A 26,362-nucleotide genomic window follows, 5' to 3' on the forward strand; every position below is an offset into this window, starting at 1 on the left:
TCTCAAAACACTGATTATCTCGTGGCAAATTGAATTGTCTGGGTTTTTTTTTTTTTTTTCTGAACAGCAATGCAGCAACGTCAGCAACGCCACAATAAATAAAGTCCGATTCATGATCGCATTCAAAAAGGGAAAATAAAAACACTACAGCGTTAAAACAGGACGTCCTGACTTTCTATTTTACAAAAAAAAAAAGATATAACATCCGCCCTTTCGACAGGTTGCAAAATAGGTACATTTCTGCTACGATCTTAAGAAAACAAAAAGTTAAAAAACTTTTTGGTGACGAATTTAGTGAGCCACTATTCAAGGTTTCTATACATTTTGCTTAAATGCTCTATAGGTATCTGAATATATTATTTTATTCATTTATTTTACAAAAATGTGTCTGTGCAAGGAGGTCATCGAATGAGTGTCAGGCAGCTGCATGTCTCAGAGGAGCCTCTCACAGATGTCGGGTTACAGACTTTTGGGAGGAGCCCTTTTCTGCTGCCGTTCGGCTATTCGTCCGATCACAGCGGGGATCACGTGCGGTGTCGATGTCGTGGCCATTTCAACAGAAAGCAAGCCCTGGCAGCTAGGATTTATGTGGCTGACTCCTTTGCGATAGTAAAGGGCGCGACTACGTCTGCGACCCTCACTTCACTTCTGATCTCCACTGCCGAGAGGCTGTGAGGCATCCAGGTCCCAGTGCCTGCTGGGTAAAAATAAGAAAATAAGGGGTTTGTGTTCATGGTCGAAGAGCATGTCAAGTGCGCGTTGGCCAAACAACCTGAAGCTCCTCTTGACACAAACTGACAACACCGCCAAGCCTTCCAGTTCTGTCAAACACAAACAGTATTTTGGGGTGGGGGCATCCAAAGGCAATAAAATCCTCCACTTACAGGGTTCCAGCTGGACTGAACCTCAGCGCACACGACTTCAAATCTAACACACACACCTCTGTGCCAAAAATATATATATATATATGTATATATATATTTTTTTTTTACATTTTTCTATATACATCATTTTGCTGTATATTCACAAAAAAAAAAAGTTACCACTGAGTTGAGATTCAGCCCGCTGTGTCTAAACAGGGCCAGGTCACCCAGATCGCAAGACAAATGAGGAAGAAAGAAACTCAAAGCTTCCAAAGCTTTTCGGTAAGGGGCTTTGTCCGTGTAAAGTTTGAGACATCAGAACACGGGGACAGTGAAAGGATCAACTTTTCCAAGTCCTTCTTCTGCCTGGGAAGATTGGATGATTTTGTAACATTTCTAATTCTATTGTTATCTCTAGCACTACCTAACAGGCTTGGTGAAATGCCTTATGCCGTTTTTTTCCCACTTAGCAGTTCCAGCCACGACTCTTCCCTTTTGTCGTTTCCTTTTTGTCGTACCTGCTGCCTGGTACTTTTCAGTGCCTGCTCCTGTGAGGCTCTGAGCGAGCTGATCCGATACTAACGTTTAACCTCGACACAAGAATCATAACCACCATCCAAAAAAAAAAAAAAAAAACGCAAAAGAAATATCTGTTAGCATGGCTGGCCCAGACTGAAGTACTACGAAGAAATAGGGAACCGCCCGCACCCCGTCGAGTGGAACTGGAACTGTGTGGCGGAAGCATAAGTCATATCGTATTGGAAATAAAAGTGTATCTAGTTTGAGAAATAAAAATAAAAAATGCCTTTTTACCCGCAAAATGCGAGATCAACAGCAGTGAAGATGTTGTCGTGAGTTTGGGTGACCTAACCCTTTGTCTAAACATCTGTCCAAATCAATGTGCGATGAAGGGCGTCTTCCTGGTCTTGTACCTTCCACCGGAGGAGGAGGGGTACCCGGGCCTCACTGCTCCGATGACGTACGGCCATATTCTTTGTGAGCCTCCAGCGAGACGAGCTCCTCGAGGCACCGGGACCCTGCCCGCGCATCCCCTCCTCCCGCCGCCGAGCGATCTCACAGATTCGGGCTCACGCGCAGCTACGCACACAAACACGCACCGCATTGCACCCACTACTGTTCAGAGCCTACGTTTTGCTTCACCCGCCTCGATGGTCTCGGCGGCGTACACATGCACACTAGCGCACTCATACAAACAAGAAGTACATGGGACATTCTGTGCATTTCCTGTGCTCTTCTTCTTCAGCAGTGTGCTCACGTCAGGGGCCGGAGACTCAACCCTCCCCCTTTCATCCTTACTCGTGTCCCTGCCCTCCGGAGACTAGTTGGAGCTGGCTGCGATGGGCTTCTCCAGGTCCATGGAGGCTGGGCCGAGCTCGAGGCTGCCGTAGCAGGTTTTGCAGACACGGCTGGGCTCGAACAGCTGCTGGCTCGGTACCGGGATCTTCTGGTCACAGCAGCTGGCGCAGAAAACGTTACCGCAGTTCCTGGAAGGAGACACACACACACACACAGACACGTCACAGAGAGATGGGACCAAGACCCCCCAACCCACCGTATGCCTTCTTCCTTTAACTCAGGTCCTGTTCTTCAGATGTTTGTGATCTTTTTAGCAACTTTACACGTAAACACTTAAGAATTAAGCTACACCTATTTGTGTAAATAACACCTCAAAGTGATGTTTGTGACCTTCTGATTAATTTGACACCGCACGTTGGCCTGTGTCAATCATTAATAATTCAGACTTGGATATTCTTAAAGGTTTCTTCCTGATGACACATTGCTTTTTTTGCTACCGTTGATTGTTTGCACATCACCAGGCCGAATCATGTTTGATACCAGGCGGCTGTTTATATACATGTATTCACGTGGGAATGCGAGGCAGCAACTATGCGGCCGACCGACTGCACAAGCAGGACGTCTCCAGGTTCACCACACACACACACACACACACATGCACACCCACACCCACACACTATTGACTACATGACAAAATCAAAAGTTCTTGGTGAATATTTTTTGATTTAATGACAGAAAAACTATGATACCAAATGACTGTGTCATTCTTCAAGTACACTGAATTAATTTATCTTACATTCTGTGTACATGTTGATCATTTTAACTGCATTGATGTATACCTCTTGGATATCTATAAAATAAAAATACATGAAGGAACAGTAAGGAGGACTTTTAATTCCTCTTCTTATTAGGGAGTATCTTTGATAAAGAAAGATGTTACGTCACTTTTATCTTAATTATTTAGTATTTATCTACTGCCCAAGCCATGAGAGGAACAGGACATGGATGAAACACCAGAAACCGTGTCGTCAGAGGAGATGCAGGAGGGGTAAGGGGTGAAGGGAGGCGGGGAGCGGGTTCGGTGCTATCGTGCGACGACTGACCCCATGTTAATATGAGCAGCAAAATGTCAATCCTTGTATGGGAATCATACGGTACCAGCACTGGACATGACGGCAGCTCTCATGCTCTATTCAGAAGTATGGCCATGCTCACACAGTCTGCCTGCACTCATCCTGAACGCCACAAGTCACATCTTAATCCACCCGCCGCTGGGCCCTGCCCTCCCCGGTTCATCCTTCACGCCCTCATACTGTTCATGAGACTCAGAAGCACGGTAATATTTGTCTAACAATGGGAGCTGAACAGGATCCACGGATTATTTGTGACGACTGATTGCAACCTCAGATATTCAGCGTTTTACAGGAAACACATAATATTCTCCCTCTTTTTTAACATTAGAGTTTTTTTTCATTTAGGAAAATGCACTTAATAACTTTAACACACAATTAGGTCCACCTGAAAACTTTGCCTTCTTGACTGATATCTGGTGTCCAATCAATCTCTGTCACTCCAACTCTTGGTGGTGTTTTTTAGCTTTGGAGACGTTACCCCACCCCATTGCCTGCTGCCAGGACAGCTGTCATACTTCCATATGTGAACTCTGTCAGCATTTTCCATTGGTCTTAGCTGTTGACATACTTGGATAAGGGGGTGAGGTAGGAGAGGCTTAGCGAGGGGTGGATTCACTCAAGAGTCTCCCAGCTTGGTCAGCAGCGGGTGAAGTGCGGTACCACGCTGTGCTGCTAGAAGGGGGAGGATGCAAGTTGGGGCAGCATGCTTCCAGGTTGGATTGTGCTTATATTGAGCTGGAGGAGTGTGAAGTGTGAATTTTTTTTTTTTTTTTTTGTTTACCAATCAGGTCTCTCTAGACATCACTGAGGTAATTAGAAAATCAAACATGTCAAGATGAAAACACAGCAGCCCCTGTGGAGCTTACTCAGGTCCATCGCAAAACAGACTACTGAAACTAGATGCAGGGGGTGGGAGGGGAGGAGCGTTGGGGAATGGGGATAAAGATTAAGGGAGGGGAAGGGACTGCAATGAGAGGGTTAGGGTGACGTGGTGGGGAGGCAGAGGAGCCGGATCTCACCAGACCTCCTGGACAGGCTCCCTGCCACTGTGGAGGACAGGGGGAGACAATGGAGAACAACTGCCTGATCAACTAGCCACAAGTTCACATACTGCGGGGATGGGAGGGGGGGGGAACAAAGACCCCGCACACGGAGAAGTCAGCACAGGAAATTACGTACCCAGTGGAAACACCATCAGACAACACACTGAGACTGAAATAGGATATCTTTTATATTTGTCCAGTCTGACCATGATGCTGTTGGTATAGTGTACTTTATGACTCCTATCCTTAAAATCTATCTAATCTCTATGTTGGCCGAATCAGTACCACCTATATTCTATTCAGAATGCCTTTTAGATACATAAAAAAATAATCAGGCTACTCCAAAAGCAGTGGGAAAATATTAAAAAAAATCTCAGGAAATACCCTTAAAAATTAAGAGATTTTTTTTTTTCCAAATATATTATCAGAATTATATTATTCCGTTGTCATATCAGTGACGCTGTGTCAGATTTGAAATTATGTGAAAGGATTATAAATATAGTGCAAATTGAAGCTGCCAGTCTTGCTCATAGATTTTTTTTTTGTTGCACATCTTGGGATTTTTCTCATTTGATGCTAAAGCGCAGCGATAAGGAAAATAACAACAAAACAGGCCTTTGACACTATATCCATATTACTCTGCTATTCAAGGTTGCACTTGATGTGAGTTATTTGCTTAAATTTAAACATTGAGGGAACTCCTCCAACTGAAATGTGTTACCGAGCAGTAAAATGTTCTCCTTCAGCTCAGCTCATCTGATGGACGAGCACCACTGGTTCTCAACAAGCGAAGGTCAGATGGGGAGGGAGAAAACATCCCTAGAAGTCTGAACGGTAGTGGCTCGCAGACTGAAGGAGGAATGTGACCGGGCCTTACCTGCAGTGGTGCTTCCTAGCAGCAAGCCAGAACCTGCTCTCGCAGCCGTAACACTGAGCTGCCAAATGGTCGGGGTACCAGCGCGTGACCTGAAAGGCACAGGATGGTCGATCAACTCACTTTCGGAACAACAGTCACAGTCCCTTCCCACGAGCCCACAAACATCAAAAACAATTTAAGAATACAAGAGCAAAACAAATGGTTTGGCCTGACAATTTTATCAACACCTATCAGCCTTATAGATATGGCTATGTTGGTGATGTATGGATAAATATAATACTGTATGAGTAATACATACGATGATCAAGTATATTTTGTGTCCATTCCCAGCGAGCTGCTATGCCTTACAGTTCACACACGTTCTTGAGATCATTTTCCAAGACATTCGTAACAGCATTCAAGCTGCTCTGAACTGAAACTAATATGCTACGCTGCTTATTTAAGTTCCTCTATTGCTAATATATACCATGTCTAAAGTTATTTCTTGATTATTATGAGGCCATTTCTTATCTTTTTAGGGTGGTTTGATTTCATTAGATTTCTAATCACTTTTGAAGTCATTAAGTAGACTTAATGCCCAGTTTTAATCATAACTAGATGAAGTCCTTTTGACTTATGTGCCAACTCTTTACAACTACCCCTGCATTATGACATCATTTAAAGGCAGTTTTGATATCAGCAAGGCCGTATGTAGTGTATATGTTTCAACAGTGATTGGGCCAAAGGTGTTGCACCTTTGGCTTGCAACACTCGAGTGTTAACTTCAGCACATCGACATTTTTAACGCCACATCTTTTATCAACATATATTAGCGCATACAAATACTATAAAAAATGTATAAGATTAAAATAAAAGACCCTTTGGCCTGAAAGCTCATGAGCTTAGATTTGGCTCAAGTGAGCGATAAGTAATGAACTGAGCACAGGCACTCACCTCAGTGTCCTGCTTGTCCACCTGCTCCCAGCTGGCTTCGGAGAAGAGCTCTGTGCTGCAGCGCGACAGACAGTTGGGGTCCAAGTTGTACTCGGAGTCAGTTATGGAGGTCTGCACGAGGGGCAACACAGACAGGAGATTTGTTGAGAATTCATCCGGCGTTAACAAAACAGCATCTTTTTGCCGGAGCTCCAGCTGCTTACCACTTCGTCCCCCAAGTCTCCGTTGATCCTGTGGGAGCCAATGTGCTGCTGATTTTCCAGGCGGCTCCTAAGCTCCTGCACCTGCTTTTTCAGGGTCTCTACCTCCATCTGGTGTCCTGCTTCTATTTGCCGCAGCCGCTGCTGGATGGCATCTGTGTGCAGCATCAACCCATCGTCGTCCAGGTGGCTGCGGGACGGCTGCTCTGGGCTCTGAGTAGCCCGGCTCTGTTGAACGTGGTAGCATCGGTGCTGGGAGCAGCTGCCGCGATGGTGCAGGATCAGGGAATTGCAGCTCGCCAGAGACACCTGTCGGCTCAGCGGGGCCCGCTCCCCGTTCCCTTTGGCCCAATTGTGTCCTGCGCAGGGCTCCCCGTCTGAACTGTCGCTGTTGAGGTCAGTATTTACAGTCTGAAAGGCACTCACGGAGGGTCGCTTGCTACCCCCATTTAAAGTTCTGATAAAGCCGTGCTCGACCATCTCAGCAACCTTCTCTTTTCTGGAGGAGGCTGCTTGGCTACTGTTGTCGCCGTGACGACTCTGACTGAGAGGCGTCTGTATTGGGTTCTCAAACCTGGTGCAGGCCTCTTCTGTTAAAGTCTCCGTGGAGCTTTCCATCAGGGAGGCCCTCTTGTCCAATTGCTCTGCCAACTCTGAGACACCTCTGTCGGATTCAGAATCAGGGGAGGTCTCCTCATCTAAACCCGGTTCCTCAGGTGAACTGTCTGTAAAGCCATTCGTTAAAGTTCTATGAGCTGCCGTCTCACCCAAGTCAGACTCGCTGTTTCCAAGAGCAAGCTCCTTTCGTTCACGACAGTTCTCTATAAGCTGTTTCTCCACGTCTTCTGATGTCTGGGTGCCATCATCTGCTTGTTGCTCCAGCTTCAGCTGCGCATACAGAGCAGGGGAGGCATCATTCTCAACAGCCTCGAATACACCATTCTCTGGATGGCAGCCATTGGCAAACCCATCTTGCTCTTCAGTCCCATTAGCTTTAGCACACGGAGCACTTTCCAGTGATTTTGCATCTGTCTCCACCTCTGAGACGATAGAGTTAGTGACATGAGGGACAGCAGCAGCACTAACTCTCTGAGCATCTGTGCCTGCCTCCTCCTTTGTGGCTTCCTGGAGAATATTCTCCATCTGGCCCTCGGCCACGCCCACTGCCACAGACAGCTCGGCCTCCTCAGTGTCCTCTCCTGTTGTTGATTGGCCGGTGGATGCTCCCTGTGCCAACTCAGCATGTGAGCCCTGGGGCTGCGGGCTGTCGTCCAGCTCGGAGTCCGCTCCATCGGGGTAAGGGCACACTCCGTTGTTCCGCAGCTCTTGATCTGGGTTCCCCCCTCCCTCAGGCCCCACTCCCATGTTGAGCTCCAGAGAGCGCCGGTGGTCCTGCCATTTCTCATTGAGGCTCGGGTCACTGGAGCGGCGGTTCGGAGCCAGCGAGCTTCCTAGCTCACAAGCAATGGGCAAGTTGTCGAACGAGCGTGTTTTCGTACGTCTACAGAGAGACAAAAGAGTGGCGTCATGCAAACAAAACAGCTTTATATAATTACAACTAATTGCTTTGCAAGCTAGTCAGTCATGTCTGAATCATCTAAAATGACAATATTGAAGTAAAAACAAAGAAAAGTGTCTCTTAAAGATTTACAAAGTTGTCTTTAACAATGTAAATATTATGTAAAACCCACTGGTGTTGATCCATCATGATGGCATGACTGTCATGAGACACCAGAAAAGCAAAGCATTAAACAGTATCGGCTGTGTTATTGTGAGATTGAGCACAACATGTAAGCGGAGGAGATGAAAAACCAGGGCCTGTCGGCTGTGGGAGACCTTGAACTCTGTTTATCTTACATGAGGGTTGAAGAGGGGGGGGTTCGGTGCCCGCGCCAGGCTCACCTGCCCAGGGGCGCATCCTCGGGGTTGCCACCAGGTGCAGGATAAGGGGCGCACGAGTCATCAGATGGGGTTGTGGGGGAGGAACTGGGCAGGTAGACTGCAGTCCACAGCATCAGGTTGCGAACGTGACACACTGGATGAAGAACCTTAAAGATCAAATGCAAAGTTTAGGATTTAATGAGGAAGAGAAAAAAGATAGATTGTCAAAATGCTAACGTACAGGACTATTCAATTATTACAAATATGGCAAAATCTGAAAACAGCTATGCATCTGAGTTCAATTACAAGATAATTTTACCACATAGACATTAAAACCTTATTTTCACTCTCCCAGACATCCATTTCAAGTATATTTATCACACAGAGTCTAACTGTTGTGGCAGACATGGACAACGTCCAAATCTAAAGGGTCCCTCTCTGTGGATGCAGAGAGGTTGGCCTTTATTAGAACAGCTAATAGCTTAACTAGCTTACTAGCCATGTTGGTACTGTATTCAAGTATTCTCCTGATGATTCAGATCACTTTTTCAGATAAAACAAGAATCTTTGATTTGTTACTTGGTGATGGTAAATATGCAAAAGATGAAGAACACAAATCTTTTAAAATGATATGGCTCATAAACTCACGTTGCCATTTGGATGTCAATATGATCAACAACATAACTAATCCTTTTTAGATGACAAGTGTCATCCATCTTACAATACGTACACAAATTTTCTCTTTTTTCCATCCACTATTTCTGACTAGAAGGTCATCCAATCTTTAATTTAAGAAAACAAATGTAAATAGTCTCTTACGAACCTTAGAAATTAATTGAAAGGGGTATGAGATGCATCACTATGGGACTCTTACTTCCCATGATAACAGTGGACTATGATGTCTAAATAACACTTATTCTGAAAATCAGGCCTGGCGGGGAGTCATTTTCCTAATTCCCCGTTCTTGCGCATTTTCAGCATTTGTGTAAGTAATAAAATTTGCCTTGCTGGATTAATAATTTGTTTCACCTTGTTGAACATAAAAAAATGTACTAAGCAATGAGCAGAGTGACAGACAAAGCACTCACAGTCTCAGAGTGCGAGGAATACAGCATATTCCTCAGTGTGCGGTTGGCGGGTCTCAGCAGGGACCAGACTGAGCATGTCCTCTCCTGAACATGGCGGTCCTCCCTCTCCTTGCCGCTGTTGCAGAGGAAGGTGCCGAACAGACAAGAGTAGGTGTGCTGCACCAGTTTTACCTGCAGACATTAAATCACACGCTAACATGTAGAGGCTTGCATTCACAACTTAGGAATGATATGACCACAGAAACGTCCTTATATTACTAAACATTCAGATTGCAATTGCATATCTGTGTTTTTTTTTTTTTTTTACAATGAAAGTGAATGAGTTACACACAAACATGTAATGTGTCATTTGTCATTTACACATTCATCGATGAAAAAAACATTTACGTCACCTTAATCTCACCGCAAGAGCCAAAGACTACATACCAGGAAGGCCTCGTTAAACTCAAAGGAGCACGGGAACTGTCTCTGCAGTTGGTGCACACAGTCCAGCCACTGCAGGAAGACGGGACAGCGCTCGTTCACGTCCTCGGAATTCTCCCCGTGGCCACAGCGGTCGGCAAACTTGTGCCCAAAGTCCAACCACTCGGTTTCCACCAGAACCTGGAAGCCCTTTATAAAGACAAGCCACACATGCACAGGATTCACCGTCTCCTGTGAAGTCATTCCAGGGGCATTTTTGCTTGCCAGCAATTCAGCTGGTAAGAAACACAATGATCTCCTCTATTTCCAAGCCTCCTCAAACATGTTTACTCTATTTTCAATTAATTTCATGATCATTTTACAGTTAGTACATGGTAATTTTCAGGTACTTGTTTTTAACCACTTTTCACAGAAAATCATGCTCATTATGAGATATTTTTTACCTTTTGAAGTCACCTCTATTTTTATAACATTAAAATTAATATTTCTGCCTTATTTTGATGAATGAAATATAAATGCTAATCAAGGCTAGCCCCGGGACAACGTCACTACACTTATGGTTCCCCAAATAAATAAACAAAATAACCCACTAATGTTCTGTTGTACCTCAATAGTGCGGTAGTACGGGTCCAGCAGCAGCTTAGACAAAGCAACTATCTGAGGTGTGCGGTCCCAGCCATCAGAGCAGTGCACCAGAACAGGCCTGTGGTCCCGGTCCACAGCATTGACCACCAAAAGCGCTGCTTTTAGCATCAGGGACAGGTGCTGCAGCCACTTAGTGCTCTCCAGTGCAGACAGCCAGCTGCACATATACACACACACACAAACAGAAACACACAATGGAGGGCCTTATACGGGCTCTAAAATACAATGTGCCATCAGGAGACCCAAGTGCACAAATGGATCAAGGCTAGACAGCATCTATATTAACTACAGCTTGTTTAGTGTGAATGTCGATATCTCTTTCCATTACTTCACTGCTGAATGCACACCCATGATGATGATACATTGGACATGATTACACATTTACATCCCTTTGATTTAGCTTTCTTCATGCGCCCAGAGCCTTGACTACAACTGATAAAATCTATCTGCCAGTTGTGAATTTGGGAAAATACTTGCTAACAAAAGCCAGTGATGCAACAATTTTGTCACAGTTTTTCTCCCATGTATGAATTCATGCAGTTTTAATTGCAGATTTTCCAATATGTAATTCAAATACCCCGTGTTAGGAGATGAGAGCTTTCAATATTCCAAACCAGCTAAAATATTGCATACTTAAAAGTACCACATGAAAAAGCATGCATATCTTGACTCACGTCAATAAAAAGTTCATGTTTCATTGGATTTACCTCCTTTCAATAAATAGAGCTTTAATTAACTTGCAGTGAATCTGATACACTTTACTAAACTTTATCCTTTAAGACAGAAGGAATAGCTATTGACCATGCTGAGTTTTGTGTGTTGGAACAATTTGTCAAATGAATAATTTCCATCTGATTTGATCCCCCACCCACTTAAAGGAGATTTCCAGGTCAGAATGACATGTCACCAAAATATTGGATTGGGGCACATATGGAAAGAGATCTTACAACTGCGGTTGGGCCAGCCTTTCTAAATGTCTGGCGAAGGCCACAAAATCGCATTGTCACCTATAATTACTACAGCAACACTTGAGACCTTCTTTGGATTTAAAAGCTTTAGCCTACTGTGCATGGAGCTGGGGAAGCAGACAAATAAAAAAAAAAAAAAACTTACTTGGCTGGATCAGGCATCTGAGTGCAGAGAAAACGCAAGGACTGGAAACTCTTACGGATGGAGTGGATGTTGGCCATGCCCATGAACACCACCTCACAGTTGGGGTAGTACTCTGTAGGGGGGGAGTTCAAAACATGACTCACCAAAAATTGGAGGGGCTCTTTCATTTTTATATGAAGCTCAGTCAGTACAGAATGACCTCATTCAATGAAGTGCGATGACTGCACTTAGGAGACCTACCAGGACATTCACAGCCTCCTCCTTTAGCCCTGTTGGCTACAGCAGCAGCATAGGAACGTGCATCCAGGATCAGCAATTTGTGGGGCTGGATGGCCAATGTCTCAACCTCTGAGCTGTTTGTCATGGAGGATTCTGATACAGACACAAGAGGGTTTATGTCTCAGACCAATTGTGAATGTATGAAAGCAAATGGCTGGCGTTAATGAAATCCTGAAAACCAAAAACAAACAAGTCACAATATAATGAGGATTTGTTTGAGAATCTATCAGTCTGTCTGGAAGTAGAAGTTGCTTTTATATCTGTGTGTGAGCCTTCTGCCACAGACAAGCCCCTGCAGGATGGATTGCACAACATTGTCTGCCACAAATGCACAGAGATACTGTTTTGTGTGTGTGTGTGTGTGTATGTGTGTGTGTGTTGAGCAAGACATGGCTGTATAAGCGTGTGGGTGTATGGAGTTTGTCAGTATTTGATCAAGGCCAAATGAGCTCTCACCAAAGTCTGTATCCGGCAGGTCTGAGCCGTTGTTATAGCTGCCATTTTGAAGGTGTTTTTGGGAGCTGCTGTCCACAGCACAGGCCTTGGCGATGGACTGGGCCAGGTGTTCATCATCAGCATTCCTCCAACCCCACCAGCTGACTTCCGGCTGGCCGCAGCGTGCGATTACTGCTCCTGTGCTTTGGTGCCTATGAGTACGGTTGGGAGATAGAGAAGAAATTGGCCAGGACACAACCACTCATCCCATAATCTTACTGTGTCTTTATTATGTCTGAATTCTTCGCTTGCTGACATTAAATATCACTAACTGCTCACTTGTGCACACGCAGAAACAAATGAGGAAGCATCCAAGGCGAGAAAACATTTTCTCTCTATGTTTTAGCCATTCTACAGAATGTCACCTCTGTCTTGTTTTGTCTCAACTTCTCTTAACAGCCACCGGATGTTCACTCACTCCATTAGAGGACATTTAACATAACTTTGTGACAACCAAACAACAGTTTAAAGCGTCCTTCTGTCACAATTGACTTCTAAATTCAACAATTATATTCAAAATGTGTTTTGCAGTTGCACCGATTCTTCACTATTATTAAGTCTATTATTTCATCAATGGATAAAAGCTCGCAGTTCATTCAACATTTTCAGATATATGTCTTGCAATTTGTGAAATGCCTACTTCATGTTGAATGAGATGGACACTTAAAGTCTTGATTTTTTCCTCCAAATATTGATCAAAACTTTGTTGATTGTTTGTTTGAACTTCATGGACCTTGAGAGGCTAATTTTTAGGACAGCAAATTGAGAGGCTAAATTCGAACTTTCTCTAGCAAATCACATGTTTGGTGTTTTGCATTAATGAAAAAAAGATGTAAACATGGTGGAGGCCACGGTACTTAAATGATTTAATGTTTTCACTGATGGAAACTTTTAGCACTACAGAATGCAGAACTAAAGGAAAACAACCTACTGTCAAGCCTCTGTGAAAGACATCTTAATACTTAAAAAGAAAAAGAAACAACTACAACCATATCAGTGGACAGAGTGGCCTTATGATGAAACTTTTGCAGAGAACATGTCTGAAACTGAGACCAGATTAGAGCGTTGCCTTTAGGCTTTACTGTATTTACTCAAAAATCACACCATGTCTGCCTGTTTACATTTTCGCCTCAGAGTGTATTGATAACGAGGGAGAAACACCGCGTCATGCATATTCTTCCAACTGAGTGAGGGACTTGTGTGATTGTGCTCATTTGAAAAACGCTGTCTGCACTGCAACTGTCAGCAGACCTTCTTTCATATTTGTTTGTGGGTGATACCAAGTTGGAAATGGTTTTTACTCCACCAAGTAAACAAGGTCAACAGTCTCCTTGGAGACGTGGCTTAAATCGATTACAGCCTGAGTGCAGCGGTGGTGACACATCATGATCAGGAGAGAAAAGAGAAATACACCCCAAAAGGAAAAACCCATTAGCAATAAGCTGTGAGCTGTAGCTTTTCGTGCCACGGTATCTGAGGATGGCAAAAATCCTTCCACAAACAACAAGCCAATCAGCATACAAGCATGCTTACCTCACAATGTGGCAGTAAACAAGTCAGCTTTCTATTTTGAAGAGTTTAGAGGAAAAACCAACCAACCTATAAACTACTGCAGGAAACCTCTTCCAGGAGCGGAAGGCTGCCACGTTTTCCAGCTCCTTGTCGGTGATCCAGGCCGGCACCAAAAGCTGCTGAGGATAGCTGGGGCAGAGTCTAGCAGCACCAGGGATGGAGAGAGTCACAGTTCACAAGTAGCCAGAGTGAAAGTACCAGGCCACTGTCATGCCTCAAACAAAGTCTGTCTGCAGACATTTAATCCTGGGTTGAGCCCTTATCTGCCTGGGGCGCGGCACACAATATCACAACCACATAGTGTCTTAAGACTTATGCTGAATGACAAAGAAAGCAAAGGACAGGATCTCTATTCTGGCTCTTTGCTATGGATATCTGTGGAACAGCGGGTATCTTGAAAGAAAGCTGCCATTACCTGAACTTGCTGTTGATGTCAGATATCCTCCAGGCATTCTGAGTGTCGAAACACATCCTCTCCACCTCGTTCTTAAACCAGGAGGTCACATGTTCTCCTGCAGAACAGGGTCACTCGCTAAGACAAGAGTGTGGGTGCTACTGTGATGGAATACGAGGGACGCTGCACTACCTGGTCTGCATAGCTCGCCATGCTGCTCCTTTTCACCAGCATACACGTCCATGCACCAGGCATGAAAGGCAAAGGAGAACAGGTCTTCCAGACGGGAGGGAGGGTGCACCACTGCATTGAGGCGTTTCAACCATTCCTGGCACTGCTCGAAGGTGGAAAACTGACACCTAGAGATCAAAGTTAAGCACCATTTCTTATAACAAAAGTGCAAATTCTCAAATGAACTCTCAAAATGAAAAAATATAGAACTTGGGGGCGTTTTTTTCGGGCAAAGCGTGTTGTCTTTCGTACCAATAGTGAAACATGATGCAAGCTACTACATTCACATCTGCACTACTTCAATGAATCAAGAGTCACAGGTAAGTTTAGCATAAAAACCTTCTAGCCTGGCACGTAGCCTGGCACTGTTTGAAATGATCAAAACCTGTTCAAGCTTTTACAGCACTGTACTTCACCATTTGTTAGTCTGGAAACACTGAGACTGGCTAATGATTTTGGCATGAATGGCACATGTATGGTTTTGGTCAAACTTCTGGCAGAAAAGGTATGGTGCCATAAAAACAGGTTTAGACATATTGTTTAAAGCTGCCTCGCAAGTATGTGTGACTATTCTTTCGTTGCCGGTCTCACCTGACAACTTTACAGTCCTTACAGGTGACATGCAGCTGGAACATGTCACGGCACTCCACACTCTCAATCAGCTGCAGCGGGACCTGTAGAATCACAAAGAGGGAGAAAAATCAGTTGCTTTACAACCATAGCACCAATTTAAAAATGTGAAAAACTATCCCATGCACTCTGTAATTTGGTGGACTATAGTTGTAATATCCCTTGGACAAATTAGTGGCGCTGCCATGCTAAAAATTCTCAACACTTGGAACAACATTTTGTTGTAATTCACTTGTCACTCACTGAACCAGATAAGTTAAGTCAGTTTAGAAAATACACTTTAGTTGTTCTGATGCAGTTTTATTAATGTTTTCACAGCACATCTTAGAAAAAGACACAATATAATCTTCTGAGCCACAGCACAGAAGCACACGAACACTAGATGCTGAACAGCGTCTATCAACGTCTCTGTTTGGCCCAGAATTACAGTCTTAACTTTCATAAGCAAATACAATCCAAAGAACAAAAGTGTCATGTGTTCATGACTTTGGTGCATACTTTCAATACTGCAGGGAAATACCACTGCTGCTTTTGACTAAGCTCGGTTAATTAGCTAAGAGCACTTTCAGCAGCACAGTGGGCTTTCATAAGAGGTGTGACTCAAGCTGCTACTCACACACTGTTAGGAGCCATGCACTAGCAACAGCCATCAACCAGCCAGGCTCCTAATTTAACAACCGAGCAGACTGACAGGGCTTGTGTGGTGGACACTTTGTTAATGCATATGTTACGTTAGAAGACAATAGACTTTGTGGGGTTGGGTCAGCATCACGCCCACTTAACTCAAGGACCATGATGAAAAAATTAATTTAGATCCTCAGGGCACTAGCCAGGAACCAGAGAAGCGCACACAAATTATAGAAGCAAATCATACAATCAAGTCAACCACCCCAGGCCGTGCAGCTCTGATGGGTACTTACTGGCACCTCACAACAACAACTCTGCTATCAAAAAAAAAAAAGAGAAGAAAGCAATCATGTAGCATGCTGTCATCGGTAGATATTTTTCATCCAAGCAGGGCTGTCACTGCAGAACATTCAGGATGTCCCTGCATCCTGCTGACACAACTTGTTTCCTGCTCTCTAGCTCTAATCTAGACATCATCAAAATTCCTGGGCAGCTAGCAAATAGCCTCGGTCTTTTCCATCACCTCCTACTGCTGATTTGTGAATGCCACTAAATGATGCACATGCCACGTCAGACATGTCCCAGTAAGTGTGAGCACAGAGATGAAGTGTGACCCCTGAGCAGGTTCACTGGTGTCTGGTCAACATGTGATAACTAATCAGCGGTCAGTGGAAACAGAACTGGCGGATGCAACCGCCACAGCCACGAGCTAAACACACAAGGGAGGAGGATTGACAAAACCAGAGGCGCGGCTACCAAAGCCCGGGGTTAAATGAAACCAGAGTTAAATTATTAAACATTGTGGTACAAGCAGATCCCAGTGGCTGGGCCTCTGCTCTCTTCATTGTGAAAATGTTCAGTTTTTTTTGTTTTTTTTTTTAACTTGAAATAAAAGTTATCTCACACATTCTTTACCGCCAACAATACGAAGAAACTGCCAATCCAGAGGGGATGGTTTTATTTAATTGGATCACACATACGTGGTATCAGCTGGGTTTGGTCTGGCACAATTTAATGACGTTTGTTCTACCTTTCTGGTACAAGACATAAGGCACTTAGAGCTTACTAGTTCTTTTTAGTATCATCCATACCGAAGCTCCAGGCAAGATAAAGAGATACCAAAATGTGATCACTGATTGGTTTCGAAACAGACCAATAGTTTAAATTATATTTTCTGCACTTTATTGAATGACTATATATCAGCTGAAAAAACTGCGCGACAGTGCAACCAACTCAGACCAACTACCACAGACCAACCAGCGGCATATGAAAACAAATCTGGTTTATCTGTACTCAGAGCTGTGAACCATGGAAAGAGCCAGACCAGCACTTCATCCAGCGGCTGGAAGGAGACCTTCGCCTTTAATAATCCTCACTGTGCATTGACATATCCTTTACCCACCCCAGATCGATGGGGGAGCGGCTGCAGGGCAACAGGCTCTGGAAGTCAGGAGCATACTGTCCACTTCCTGGGAACACTCACAAGCAGCTGGGGACGCAGGCAGTAAGCCCAGCTGAGCTGTTGGATGGAAATAACCACAATCTGTTTTTTCTGGACTGTATTTGAACTAACCACCAAATGATCTTTTCAGGGATGACTAATGGTTTTTCAATGATCTACACTTGAAGTACAGATACGATCTCTAGGAGGCAGCATATAATGAAGGGGAACCCCTATTGAAAACAAAAATTTGTTTGTCCCATAATTTGCCGTCACGTGCCGCAATATTAACTTCATGTCAAACACATGGAACGTCACACGAAATGTCAGCACATATGTCCAAATTCTGCTCATGACATCATGTATGGTCATGGCGTGGCAACGGGCGGGGCCACCTATCCTTGGCTCTCTTTGTTTGCAAACCTCTCGCAGGCCCAGTGCTTTGTGGCAAAGACTAAATGGTGACAAGTTACATCTCACAAAAGCCTACACTTTTTTTTCCGGATTCCTCTGGGTTTACGATTGAATCAAACTTTTTTTAACATCACCCCCCTAGCCTTGTGCATTTCATGCCATTGTTCATGCTCACAATGTGTGTGTGTGGTCATTTGGGACCGTGCATCTGAAAGTAATTTACCACCGACTGACAGTAATTTGTATATTTATCCATAAATACTGGAACTTCAAAAGGAGAAAACTACCATGTACTGTTACGTGTGTTTTGATCTCAGAAACTACAACTGCCATTATCCTGTGTAGTGCACAGCAGCCTGCAGTCACTGCATCCACGTTCTTTTTCTCCAGAACTCGCATATACATAATCACAGAACCACTGCCAATACCAAAATGTTTCAAATTGAAAATGCAGAAAAGACAACGTATTAAAAACAAAGCATTAGGACTATCCTCAACACTGAGGCAAAGTAATTTTCAGCCTACAGAATTCATTCAGGGTTCACAGACCAAACATCAGCAAAAAATGCCTAAAAATCAGCCAAAACGTACTTAGGAATCCATTTTAAAAAATTAGAGGAACTTCAGTAATAAATGATCTAAAACCTTAATATTTGTTAAGACAGTGGGAAATAGATTACTAGTTAGAACAATTACTTATGGAATGGCATCAGCATTCCAAAGCAACACATTTACTTGTAAGTGGAATTTAACCATCCCTCTTTACTCTGGGATGGAAGGTTCAGTTCATTTATTTGAATATGTTACAAGTTAAGGCCAATACTATATAAATGCTGTGATATATTGTATAGTTTTGATAAAAAAAGAAAAAAAAAAGGCCTTCAAATATGTAGTTACAATAAAGAGCTATGTCACACAGTGTCGATCTCAAACGTTTGTTGAGTGAGCACATAGTACTTTCTGTAGAGAATTGTGGTTTATTTTTTTAGGAAGTGACCAGTATTGAGTAACACAGCTATGCTCTCTGTTAATCAGCTGAAAAGAGACAGAGAAAGGGCGCAACTGTTACGCATCCCTTCTGGAACTGGCGCAACCATAGCAACAGCAAGTGCAGAGAAAGACAGAGGGAGAGAGGGAGAGGGAAAGAGAGAGAGAGAACAGAGCGGGTGAGCTCGGTGATGAAGTGTCACGAGGCATTGCTGCCCGAGCAGATCAGCTCCAAACAGCCTGGCCACCACAGCAGGGGCACAATGGCCTGGGCTCTATCCATTCACAAATCATTACAACCTTTACTAACACTCTTCTGTGGGTAAAACGTAAATTATTTTCAGCTGTGAGGGAGAAACGGGTAATTTTTCCCAACATGGACTTACATTGACCACAGACTCTTTGTACTTGATGTGTAGGCGGTAGTTGGACATTGCGATGATGGCATCCTCTGCTCTCCCCACATACTCCGTAAACTCCCCATGCAGCTCAGAAAAGGGCAACTTGTAAGAGCAGGAGATAAAACACTTCAAACACACTGAAGACAGGTGACCAGCAATTATGACATGCCAAATGTACATAGATGGTGCTATAAACAGATCATCTTGCCCGAGCTTCATTGCAAGGTATGCTCATTTAAACGATTTTACCAAATGACTCTTGCCGACAATTTAGGTGTTCCAAAGCAGATAAGTCTCGCTGGGACCAGCTATTAATTCTCATGGCCTCCCCAGATCCCATTAAAGCAGTGGCATTTCAGAAGCTATGCTTTTTTTCTACATCTCAAGCTAGTTTCCCTTTTCTTTTGTGCACATGATTACAGTTAGCTGTAGCAGAAGTGTTTCTGAAACAATCTGCTTCACAAAACAACAAAAATGTTACAATAATTTGAGTGCAACTTGAACTGTATATATGGATTTAACAGCTTTAATATTTTCTTGTTCAAATTACTGAACAAGAAATGTCCACACCTAGGTTCAGAGACTGATCCAGCACCAGTTAACTGTGATAAGTTGCCATGATAGTTAGCTTCTTTACCTGCATGTTTTCCTCCTCCAGGACAGGGGATTTCTTGGGAAAAATCTGATTGGCCTGGATGCACTCCAAACTCTGCTGCCCCTCCTCCTCCTAAAGAGCAAACAACTGTCAGCACCATCCTGAGCCACCATCAACTTTTTCAACCAATTTTTATTACTATCATTCTTTTGGCTTCTGGGGTGTTTCTCCAACAGAACTACGACGTTTTTTCACTTTTACAGCCCTATGAGTCAACCATATTGAGTCAACGTCTTTAGTTGGCCATATATTTCCTTCAGTTTGCTTTGCCTTCATTTTTTGTGAACCCATTGCAACTGCTGGCTGAAATTTGCGTTATTTAGAAATAGTGACCATGTCTCAACCTTGCTTGTGAAACACAGTTGCTTCAAACAACCAATTGGTGATGTAGCATTCATACTGCTTTTGTGTGTCTGCCGGCTCCTCCCCACCCACGCTGTAATGTGCAACCAAGGCTGATTTGCTATAATTATCTCTCGTACAACAAACCGCGGTTTAAAGGAAGCAAAGAAAACATAGCTCTCTAAAACTGAAAACTCAATGGCATTTAATTCATATAAGACCCAGGTGACACAGAAAAGTTCTATATCATAATTTCATTCGGCCAAATCAGATTATGGACTTTTTAGATATCAAGGAATTTTTACCCGCTGTCTCCATAAATAAGGACAGAATGTTTGAACTCACAGAGAATTCTTATGCAAGATGAAAATATTTCGCATAGTATAACCAACGGCCGAGAATAGCGAGGCACAGATATACGGGCAGTTAGGGATTTTGACTCAAGGGCAAACTGGTGGAAAAATGTCTGGCCTTCTGCTGACAGAGATTAACATGAATCTATGGTCTGTTTGGTCAGGAGCCGAATTCATCCAGAATAATGTGCACAGAAAGATTAAGGTGGTCCAAAGAGATAGACAGTGGTAGCGTATGCTTTTGCTGGCTCAGCATGAGTCCCGGCTGCTTGTGTGCAGAGCTCACGGCGGAGAGGTACTGGTGAGGCCGGCTAGGGGGTAGCCAACGGGTGTGTTGCTCCACTGACGAGCAACACGCCCGTCCCAGTGGTTATGTCATGATACGACAACATGACTGATGCATCTGCATCCAAAATAAATAAAAAATAAATAAACAAACTGAAAGCTGCCCTGCTTAGGCAGCAAACTTGAAGGACCTTTGACACCGCTGCAGCTGATGTAACTGATTGCGCTTTGGTAAACAGAGCTGATAAAGGCTGAAAATCAATGGACGGTTTCCAGTTCTTTAGACTGCAGACAGCCCATTGAACAGACAGCAGTTAGCATCCCAAAAATGCCAAAGAGGTCTCAAGATACTGTACCATGGCCCCTGTGAAGGAGTGTGGGTCACCCAGCAACAAACACCTTCCTGGACCTCTCAGTCTGATAAGAAAACATGAAAAAAAAAAAGTTACTAGTAATTCAGACAAGAAAGCTACATTTATTGGGGTATTTTCCAAGAGAATACAGAACATACCCGCACATCTTGTTTTAAAGTATCATCATATTTTTTCCTCTTCCTCAAAGTAAACCGTGCATACATATGGTGAAAGGCTTCTGAATGCATCAATGCTGCATTACATTTTTAAGATTGCTGTTTTTATTAAGAATTATCAGTTACTATATCATGGTTCCATCATATCATACTGTATCATTTATTTATTTATTTATTTATTTAATTTCAGGTCACTTCTTCTAAGTATTTTAGCCATTTCTTGTACATTTTCAGATCACAGTTGGCTGAGATTTTGAAAATTTCAAGATGATTTTCTCTGAGATTTTCAGACAAAGCCTGCTTTTCAAGGAAACGCTGATACATATAAAACACTAAAAATGGGCATTAATATTATTGATAAGTTAAGCATAGTTCAAATGCCCAGACAGAACTTTCACAACTTTTTCTGGCAAGCATGTCTACTAAATTCAATTTGAATGGACAGTCTTTCTGTTGAATGGTTTGCACCAAATTACTGAAGAATATACATAGAGGATACATATTGCCGACGTTTTAAAGGTAAAAACATGACCACACTTTATTTGATGTTATTCCTTATTAGCAGCCTAACACATATTGTCCTTCCTCAAAGAATAAAAGCACAAACCCAAAATAGTTTTTAAAAGACAAAAAGAGATAAGCGTTTCAAACTGATTTGACACTTGTACAATAAAAAGCATGTGCAAGCCTTGCACTCCATTTATAAAGCTTAATTAGACATCTACTTCTTCACTTTTAATTAGGTCTCAATTTGCAGGATAGCCTGCATTATGCATGCTTTATGCACCAGGTAGCAATGGTAAAGCCAAATCACAAAAAGTGGACATGCTGTTAAATGTGTATGAAATGCAGTATTATATTACTAAACTTTGATGTTGCTGCATCACTTGGGATATCATTTCAACAGCATATGGGCCAGATATCACAAGACCCTAGTTCATCAGTCATGTTCAAACCACTCATTAGCAAATCAATCCAACATGGAATAACGCTACAAGGAATGAGTTGAGCCAAAAATAGAACAACATAGGCTGCCAGTAAACGTTGTGTTTAGTATGATGCATGGAATTTCGTACGACAAAAAGGGCACTGGTTGGTAAAATGTATCAAATAAATTCAGATATGTACCATCTGATAGTCTTACCACAGACAATCAGTAATGGACGACGGCGAGTCCAGATGATACTTTTTTCGGACGTCTCAAGCGTAAGTCAAGTAAATCTATGGAAATAAGAGGAAAAAAATGGAAAATTAACAATGAGCAAACCCCACGCCCCGCAGACAAACTAGTCTTCATTTTCCAAAGAGCAGATTTTTATATCAAGATATTTACTCTACAGAAGCCCTTTTCATTTCCCAGCAAATATAGCCGTACTGCTGGTCACAGTGGCGTGCATGTGAGCTCAAAGATACCACTAAAACACAGTTGTGGAATGAAAGAAGAGAAAAAAAAACAAGCTAAGTGGATAGGCAGTCTACAGTCTAGCTCATATAAAAAGGAGTTGATTCAGTGAAAATAAATGACTAAAAACTATTCAAGTAATTGGGTATTTCACTAAAACCTCATAAAAATGTAATTGGGTTTCTGCTTGGTTCTATACCAACCTGGACATTTAGTTGAAAATAGAAGAAATGTGTCGCCGAGAGAAGTCAATGTAGCTTTGCAATGCAAACATGATCCTAATCCCAAGAACTGCAATTTGTTTTTAGGATTAGGATAATGTTTTAAGATACCACAACTGTTTTCGTGTGAAGTTTAGTACAATCGATGTGGAAGTTGCCCTAAGAGAGGTATCTTTAAACATTTCTTTTCAAATCGGTCTACCTGCAAGAAAACTCTGAGGCCTACAAACCCACAAATAAGAGTGAAAGGTCTTTGGCAGAGACTGAAATGTGATCTGAGCGTGTTAGTGGACCTCGGTGCTCTCCTTGGAGCATTTAAGATGCCTGGGGGTTGGAACCGAGTAAAACTCCCACTGCAGCAGCGGAAGAGGGTGGGCTGTTTGAGTCCATAGAGATCATGACTCAGTCGTAGATCCCGACATGCTGCTGCGGCCGCCTGATAAACCTTATCTCCCACGGCCACATAGCTTTGTTTACGTGTCGTCATTCCGTGGAAGCCGCGCGAATCTTGGCTGTCGAAAAAAAACTCATTTCTCGCGGGTTTCTGTCGCGGCTTTGTTTACCGCGTCGGTTCCTGACCAGTTGCTGCGGCTCAGTGTGGATCGGGGTCCGGAGTCACACGGCGAGGGCTAAGCCCCTTAGAGCCTTAACGTTACTCCTATCCCGTGACGGGCCACCGCGCAGCACTGTCTCCTAACACCATCGAGCACATCTCTTCAAATCAAATAGCGGCTTTTCAACTCGGGCGCACTTCTCAAAACGCTCACCAGACTAAGGATGAGTTGCAATTACCGCGGCTGTGCCGGATTGTGTTTCCCCACTGTTCGGGCTTGGATTTGGTAAAGCAAGTTCTTGGGGTTGCGGTCGGGTTAAGCATCTCGAAGGAAGGATTGTCGAGGTTGGCAAGACGAAGGAGGGGGGGGGGGAATCACACAAGGCCCACGGTTTGCTGGAAAACTCTAGATTGATAGTCAGTTAGCTGCAGTTAAGGGCTCTCCGACCTAGGGCTTATGAACATGAGGACAACTAAACCAAAGTTGTATTGTGTAGTGAATGTCGAATATTCAATGTTACTAGTAGGACTCCGGTGGAGTTAAATCAGTCGAGCTAATGTTTACAATCGCTCATGCTAGCAACATGATTTCGAGTCGGCTAGCATTTGCCGGAAACAAATAAAACGGTTGCATGGTAATATTCGGGAAAAACAAATACCGAAAGCACGCCTGGATATTTATTTGTGACACCGTGACAAAGTAGCTGCAACGTAGTATTAGTAACAGCTAACTTCACTGGAAACCTTAAATGTAATGACAGGCAATAGGTCGATTGCTAAGGACGGCTATGCTATCAAGTTGATAGATAAACTTGAATGCCTGTTTTGATGTGCAATAAGTACAGCAGTTAACGTTTGGAAACAACTACTTAGTAATCAGTGCCGGGAATGTTAGGGTAATGTGGACCCGTCAGTAGTAAATCGAGAGGATCACGTACGTAAACTAGCTAAAGCTAGGAAACGAACGCTTAATCCAAAGTTAGTTTGGAATGCGAGCAGCAGCTGGCATTTAAATGATTCGTAAACAGTATGCTCTCACGTCGCAATATCACCTTGGACTGCGTTTGAATGAGCCCGCTGTGACACTGACAAGGCAGTAAACTGTCTGGCTAAGATTAGCAGCTTAAGCTAGCACAGCCTCTTTGGAACTGTTTTTGTTGTTGTGAGATGGAGGGCGGACCCCAAAACGGAGGCCTCTGTCAAAACACACCGAAGAACGGCCAAAGCCGGCGGACTCACCGGTTAAACGGAGAACGCGAAGTCAGAAGTCACACATTCACCCGAAGCCCATGCGGTTGTTTAACAATAAATACCCCTCGCCTTGAGCAAACATGGGTCTCATCGAAGCCGAGGCCAGCTTCACCGCGTCCCTTCCCAGCGCCGAGCAGTCGCCGCCATCATCGCAAATTCTCCAGACCAACTTACGCATGTGACGTCATCACGCTCTGGCAGGCTCACGAGGCGGGGTCATGGGCGGGGTGCGGCGCGCGCACCACGCGGTGCAATGATGTAAACACAAGCCGAGGCTCGATCATGTCAACATCAACATCAGGAGTCAAACTTGGAAATGATCGAATGTCACGGTGTCATAATGTCGCATAATTTGCGTGACGAGTGCGCATGTAGGAACGCTTTCTGACTAAATGTTGCACGGTCAATTTCCAAGACAAAGAAATAAAAACACAACAAGAGCCACTTCTTAACAATTGTGTATTGAATGATGGCTTACATATGCAACCTCAGATCCAAGAAGCTTGGCATACTATTTCCATTCTTTAACATTTAATAGCCTGACAAGTGAGGCATCACCTTGTCGGCTCACAGCTGACTTACACATGAAATGCTTCTTTTTTCCCCCCATTCAAACCCTTCTTGACAGAGTTGTAAATGCATTTTTCTTGAAGTATGAATTTAGTCATTCAAACTCTGCTGACCAGTTATCTCACTCTTTAGTGACTCATGTCAATTATAAAATAAACCCATATAAAGTGTAGCTCTCTTGTCACAAAAAGCTTTGCTTTTTGCAAGCAAGGTTACAAGAAGCCGTACACCCCTTCGAAATCACACCGTACCACAAGGCAATACTCTTGTGAGGATAATGCATGAGGCATATGATATGGCACAAAAGTCTCGATTTCAGTATTTACTCTGGAGCGATGAAAATTGGGTCTTATTGGCTTCCGTTTGGGCTGGATTCATGATGGAATTGAGAGAACCAAATTTATCAGCTGCACCATGCATGGACTTCACTATTGTAAAAAGACGGAAGTGCTGATACTATGTCCCTGTGCAAGAACAACAACACAAAAACACAGTCTATCCCTTGTCATGTGATCAGAATGGATTTGCATGCAAAAATAATGAGATTAGCTCTCCATTACGCAGATAATGATCTGCGTAAATACATATCTTTTTCAGTCCTATGCCCATTTCACCATGTGAGACAATGAAATTTCCACTTAAGAATGCCACTTCTAATCATACTTTATATTATGCACAAAAAATGGTGCCGCGGAAACCAGACAATTTTTCTATGACTCAAAACAAAAAAAACAACAAAAACAAACAAAAAAAAAAACAAAAAAAAAAAGATTTTAGAAAGCTAAGTAGCTACTGATCTCAAAAATGCAACCCACTGCCTTATCCTGGTAGTTCCAATCCATGGTGGATTTGGACACATAATGAATTCAACAGCAGCAACTCTCAGACAACCATGTCTTCCTGAAAAAGTTGAAATCACCATGGTCCACAGGCCAACTGAACATAGAACAGTGTCATTCTTGAAACAAAGTTAACTTTGTCATCGTCACCGCCATGGAAGTGAGCAACTGCTTCAGTAAAGCTTTAAAAAGCAAGACTACCCTGAGAGAATGTCTAAAACGTGGGCAAGCTTGCCAGACCAGAACTGGCTCGAATGGGTTTGGTTTATTAAATCTGTACACTCTATTTCAATATAATCAGCACATTTTGTTCCAAGAATGAAAGATATTATTTTAGTAATTGTGTAATATATATCTCTACATAATACAATCCAA

At 43.3% G+C, this 26,362-nt stretch overlaps 1 protein-coding gene across 11 annotated transcripts; it reads right to left on the reverse strand.

Annotated features, from left to right (window-relative positions):
• Window positions 1-322: 322 nt before the first annotated feature.
• mtmr3 (myotubularin related protein 3) lies at window positions 323-24,746 on the reverse strand. Of its 11 annotated transcripts, none has more exons than XM_086169296.1 (23): window positions 24,567-24,742; window positions 22,296-22,372; window positions 20,979-21,039; window positions 19,625-19,714; window positions 18,973-19,089; window positions 16,038-16,061; window positions 15,079-15,161; window positions 14,449-14,615; window positions 14,278-14,374; window positions 13,890-14,003; window positions 12,252-12,442; window positions 11,757-11,888; window positions 11,517-11,628; window positions 10,365-10,560; window positions 9,762-9,947; window positions 9,336-9,506; window positions 8,269-8,414; window positions 6,370-7,867; window positions 6,167-6,277; window positions 5,234-5,322; window positions 4,333-4,359; window positions 2,181-2,368; window positions 557-697 (listed from the first exon to the last, which is right to left on the reverse strand). In XM_086169296.1, the coding sequence occupies exons 3-22, from the start codon at window positions 20,979-20,981 to the stop codon at window positions 2,203-2,205; spliced, it is 3,720 nt and encodes a 1,239-aa protein (XP_086025422.1). In that variant the 5' UTR covers window positions 20,982-21,039; window positions 22,296-22,372; window positions 24,567-24,742; the 3' UTR covers window positions 557-697; window positions 2,181-2,202. The 11 variants fall into 11 exon arrangements, 10 of the variants coding, with proteins under 10 accessions (XP_086025428.1, XP_086025431.1, XP_086025422.1 ...); XR_015107846.1 differs by lacking the exon at window positions 557-697 and having other exon boundaries at window positions 6,370-6,397; window positions 6,472-7,867; XM_086169302.1 differs by lacking the exon at window positions 4,333-4,359 and having other exon boundaries at window positions 323-697.
• Window positions 24,747-26,362: the final 1,616 nt, after the last annotated feature.

The sequence above is a fragment of the Fistularia commersonii genome, chromosome 22, assembly GCF_037954325.1.
Source record: "Fistularia commersonii isolate RoL2024-O1a breed Wild chromosome 22, RoL_Fcom_v1.0, whole genome shotgun sequence".
NCBI classification, from domain to species: domain Eukaryota; kingdom Metazoa; phylum Chordata; class Actinopteri; order Syngnathiformes; family Fistulariidae; genus Fistularia; species Fistularia commersonii.